General features: G+C 37.0%; 1 protein-coding gene across 1 annotated transcript in view; it reads right to left on the reverse strand.

Moving 5' to 3' along the window:
- Positions 1–675: 675 nt before the first annotated feature.
- LMO4 (LIM domain only 4) overlaps positions 676–5,661 on the reverse strand; it is a 7,105-nt gene continuing 2,119 nt past the window's right edge. Inside the window, exons 3-4 of the mRNA XM_009635101.2 lie at positions 5,140–5,351; positions 676–932 (exon numbers count right to left, since the gene is read on the reverse strand). Coding sequence (XP_009633396.2) covers positions 924–932; positions 5,140–5,351 — 221 coding nt within the window. The 3' untranslated portion in view covers positions 676–923. The remainder of the gene's footprint in view (positions 933–5,139; positions 5,352–5,661) is intronic.

Raw genomic sequence — 5,661 nt, forward strand, 5'->3', positions numbered from 1 at the left:
ACAGATTCCTTATTGGCATAAGATAAAAAACCCCCGTCCAAACCAAAAAGCTACTTTTAAAGGTAGGTGTATATATAATTAAGGTAATGACTATCTAAGAGAGAGTTTCAGAATAATGTTTTGAATGTAGGGGTTTTTTTAAAAAAGCGAAGCTTCTAACACCCATACTCAATTCACTGTTGTTTGTTTTACTTTTTTATTATTTAAATACACCATACTAGAGCAAATGTCTCTGAAAATATCACAAATAAAAGATTTTTCTTCATTCAGCAAATTAGAAGTAGGTGAAAATTTCTACACAGTAGCTGCTATGAGCCTGACTTTTTTTTTTCTTTTTCTTTTTTTTTTTTTTTGCCATGGGAAGTAGCAACATTAGGACAAAAACACTTACATGCATACATACATTGTATTTTACAGAGATACAATAAAAGTGTTTGTGATAGAGTATCACAAAAGCCACATCTTTATCTCATGTTCAGTTTGATTGAAACACATTTCCTTACAACACTTAAATATACAAAGAGCAAATAGAATGTTGTTAAGGTAAAACACAGGGTACAAACTGGCCAGTGCCCTGCTAATTGTTAATGAGGGTAGAAAGCAGATTTCAATGCTTCTTTTAATTAGCTTCATTAGTCATCTTCCCCACCCGCCCCCCCCCAAGATGTCCTCCGGTGGATCTTTTTTCATTTTCTCTACAGTCTCCCATTAGCCCAGGTTCATGGAGTCCTTAATGTTCATATTCAGTCATTTTAATACACCAATAAATGTGGGAAGGGCAATCAAGAATAAAGAAGGTGCAATGGTATGGAGCTGGCATTGATGCTAGCTACAAAGGTGACTTGTCTACTTGGAGACATGGGATCCATCTGTGATGAACAAAATTTGAGATGAAGGCACGCATTCTGCATTACTCTGACCTTTTAGCAGACCTGTAAGAAATAAAAATGGGTATCTTAGCTAGAATACTAAAGTTGAGATAGGAAACTACAACATGACTGCTTTTGTCTTTTCCTTATTCACTAATCTCTTTTTTATTAGATTACTTTCCAACTGTGACTTGATTAAGGCTTTCTACACTATCCATTCATACTGCTAACGTTTCAACTTCAAATAGCAAAAAGCAAACATTTTCCGCAGTTTCACTACTAAGAAGAGCAGACAGGGAGGAAAAAAAGGAAAAAAATAAAAAAAAAAAAAAAAGAAGAGACGACAGCAATAAAGAAGCGTACTTTCTGGTAACAAATCGCACAGTGAATAAGGTGGTTTTTCTGGGCCCCTTTTAAAAGGGAAGAAACATTATGCCATGCCTTTGAAGAAGCCAGTAATATGATCTTATAATTGGAAGAAATAGTGTGTAAAGCAAATAAGAAGTACAGCCAATATCCTCCCAAGGCAACTTTGGTTAATATGCTGCATTGCACAAGAGCTAAATATAGATATTTCAGGATTTTTCCCCCCCATTTAAAATTCCTCATCTGGTGTGTTAGTTAATGTTACATAAACATTTTAATATATGAAGTCAAACATGTGCTTTCACACTGGTGTTAATGAATTGTGATAATTAAAAGTGTCTCACTCAATAAAAATCTAAACTTTCATGGATAAAATAGAAATGATCATCCATAGTCTTCAAATACAATCTGTTTGCAATTACCAAAATGAAATAATATATATTAGATTTTTATGGTTTTTAAATGACATTTTGCGCTTCCCAGGAAGTTCTTTTTTCACCCTTTCTCTAAGTTACTAAAAGCCTGAGGTCTATTAGTAACTGCAACCCCCCACTTTCAAGCTAATTAAAGTAGTAGAGGCTTGGAGGTTTAATTCCCCAGAGCTGAAGCTCAGTGTGAGAAAGGTAATTTGTCTGTCCAGAACAAAGATTAGGGAGCAGCCAGCAAGCATATTTAATAAATGAGCATCAAATATCTTCTACTATGGACACAGACAACACCAATTATGTAACTACAAGGGAATTGTTGAGTGATATGTAAACTAGAAGATTTTTTAAGATCTTCTCTGAGAGACGTAATCTAACCCATACTTTTAAATAAAGTATAGAAGCTGAGGCCAAGCGTTTGCTATGAACACTGCCAACCGGTGGAAAATTTACACCTTTGGGAGGTGGTAATACCGTTGCAAAGAGGAAATACTACAGGAATACTACCACTACCGAAAAAGCGTCAGAGAATTCTTGACAATACAGCCCCTTCACGTGAAACGGCACGCAGGACGTCACGAACTAGGAGTCTGCATTCTGCAGGCAAGCAGGACTGAGTTTAGAGAAAACAGGTTTGGGTTTGTTTGGGGCTTTTTTTTTCCCCCCAAACTACATATCCAGTGATGGGAAGTTACCATTTACATGTGTGAACTGCCTCGGGGAGGCACAAGGCAGGATTAGCCAACATCACTGCATTTGCCTCCTTAAAAAGAAAATCAAGTTTTTAAACAAAGTTAGGTCATGCGACCCTTTCTGCCTGCACCCATCACCAGTAGGTATTAACCCGTCAACTACACTGAGACAACAGCGAGCTCCTAAACGTCGCCTTCACGTATGCAACAAAACCCTGTTTTAATGCTGGGAGTATGTCTCAATCTCTTCAGTTTAATAAAAAAGCCTGTGGAATAGTCTGCTATGTCTATAAGCTGTAGCGGTAGAACAACCTGGAGACTGATTGATCTTTAATGTTTAATAAAAAGTATCTGTTACAGCCAACTCTGTCATAGCAGAAGAACATTTGTAATTAGTGGCCCTGAAACGCGCAGCTTTCTGGAAAACATCTTGGATGTGAACATCTTCAGGCTGTTAAAAAGCCAACGTACAAAACACGACTCTTTTGGCACCTTCCCCTGCAGCTTCCAAAACTCCAGAAACCTGACAAGTCGATGAATTATCAACTCGTCTCCTCAGCTCTATTTCAGTTTTCTGGGGTCCAGGTGTTCCGCGGTTCCCCTTTGAAAACCAGTAGGAGAATTTATGCCATTTTTCTCAAGAAATGGTATTATAAAGGAAAGAAAAACCCCAAGCTATAATCTCTCCCCCCAGTCCTCTCCCCAGTACCTCTTCCTCTGCCTCATCCCTGCCTGTAGCCATGCAGGCCCAAATAAAAACCCGTTCTCGCTGTTTCCTCTGCCTTAGCTTCTACCAGGTGCCTACAGCCGCGAGCTCTGCAAGCCCAGTCCAATTTTACTTCTCTTTTCCATGTTCTATGTTCCTCATCATGTCTACTGCTTTTATTGCAACTAAATCATTTTTATGTTTTGCTAAGGCATAGTAAGAAACTGATAAAACTAAATGACAATTTAGACACCTATTTGAAGTTACATTAAACTTTACATTCGTAGAAGACAAGTGGATAAACCACTCTCTCAGCATGGTAAACCTTTTACTGTGGTGTATAAAGATGAATGGGTTTACCTGTATTTTGAAATGGGGTGCCTACAAATATTCACTTAACAGATTCACTGCTAGCTAGTCTCTATTACAGATTTGTTTCATTAAAATTCACAACAGTATAAATCTATGAATCTTTAACTGTATTTGTACTTCCTTGAGAAGAGGCTGCACATTCTTCTCCAATCTTAATTATCTTTGCTCTGCCTGACTACATAGGACTTTTGTACTCAACTCTCTCATCACCTCGATTGACAAATTAAGTAAATAAAAAAGGTCCATGTTTTATTTTGATGTAATTACATTCACTGCGTAAGGCTTGAAAGAATACTTAAAATTAATCAGTAAATTTATGCACAAGAAAAAAAAAGCAAACATGGATATTGAAATGTGGCAACACAACAAAAAAAAAATCATGGAAATTAAAAACCCGTTTGTGTTTTCTTGGACATGTTTCTCCACTAAGTAAAAGCACTAAAAAATATTCTGTACGTTACAGAATAGATCAGCCTAGCATTTGTCCCAGATTTTTTTAATCTTCCAAATTCCTATTTGCAGATAAATGTTATTTTTTGTGATCCTTACCGACATTAATGAAGTTCCTATTGTAAATCTATAAAGAATTACCAACTGAAGTGTGCACTTTTTGTTTCATTGCAATAACTCAGTGCTGTGTGATTGCCTGGGTTAATGATGAAAAAGTCAAATATACTATCAGAGCTGATGGAAAAATCTATCACCAATCTGAAATTAAAATTCATCTGTGGTCAATAAGATTTAATATCCATGCAAGTGGCGCTGTAAAGAGTAAATGAATCAATGTCATCAATACATAATCAGTATGAAATATGATGTGAATAAAATTATGTGCAAGAGTCATACATTCACTCTTTTCTGGACCAGGGTGGAATGAACAGTCTCTTAACTCAAGGTTGACAGTAATTGTTACAAATTAGGCACAGCAGTTATCAAAATGCACTCACTTGCATAGCTTTAGGACTTATTAAGGAGATTAAAATAGATCTAAAACTATCTAGTTTCAGAGTTACAGGACAACTGTTGATCAGGAATTTTTTTTTCTTCTTGTTCTTCTTCTCTGTATGATTTGTACAGTCATTATTTATTCATTTAGCTAGAAACCAAGAGCTATCAACCACAGAGATATACAATCTCTAGTTGAGCTATTAGTGTTATGGAGCGATAAGAAAATAGCACTTTGGTTTTTAAATCTGAGTTATGACATACAAAACAGGCAAGAAAATACTTCTGAAAGAGTACCCCAGCATGCTTCCTCAACTAGAACCTTAGTATTAAAGTGAAATACATCAGTTTAGTTCAGGAGCCTTCTCTTCACAAGACATTTATTTCCATATTAAAGGCTCTAATTTTCCTCCCACAGAAGCCTGCTCTCTCGTAGCCCTTAATTTCCGAGATTATAAAATAAAATACTTCTCTTTGTTAAGAGTTTGTATTAACGTACGCTCTCCATTTTGCTTGGTACATAAGGAGTTCAACAGCTGTACAGATGCACATGCCCAAACCAAAATAAACTGGCTCGCCCTATGGGTCATTCATAGTTAAAAGGTTAGTATTTTCTCCCCGTACCCTGTGCCTACGTTACTTAAGGTAAGTTCAGTTACTTAAAGGTCTCCTTGCAGGGGCGGGGAATGTCCGCTATTAGAATGAAAAGAAATTGATCTTCATTTAGCTCTAATAAAGCTTATTAGTAATTGTTGAGTATTCACCTTCTGGTCTGGCAGTAGTGGATTACTCTGAAGTGAATTCAAATGGCCATTGATGAGAGCTGTAGGTCTATCATGTTCACAAAATAAACTGCCATTGATGTAGTGAAACCGATCTCCGGGGACCAGGCGATTCCGGCAGGTAGAGCATGTAAAACACTGGAAAAGGAAAGAGACAGCAAGTGAAACTACAGCGCGAATTAAGTATGCTGCAGGTTTGAAAATTACACTTCAGAGACTGCAAGTGCAGTTGAGATATGGAGCTGCTTGGTTTCCAGCACCTCCAAATATGGCATCGGCCTTACCTGTGGGGACTGTGCAGTACATAACTCAAGTACAGTTTTTCCGATTACGAGGGAACAAAGCTACACGCTAAGGGAAGCTTTATAATATAGGCTCATATTTCTCGTTATTGCTTTGCATTTCATTCATAAGCAGATGCAGATTTTATACTAAAGAAGCACGGCGCTACTAATCAGCTCCTAAAAAAAAAATACAGAGCAGAAAAACCCCCTCACCTTAAGA

This window comes from Egretta garzetta, unplaced genomic scaffold (genome assembly GCF_000687185.1).
Source record: "Egretta garzetta isolate BGI_Z169 unplaced genomic scaffold, ASM68718v1 scaffold43, whole genome shotgun sequence".
Lineage (NCBI taxonomy): Eukaryota > Metazoa > Chordata > Aves > Pelecaniformes > Ardeidae > Egretta > Egretta garzetta.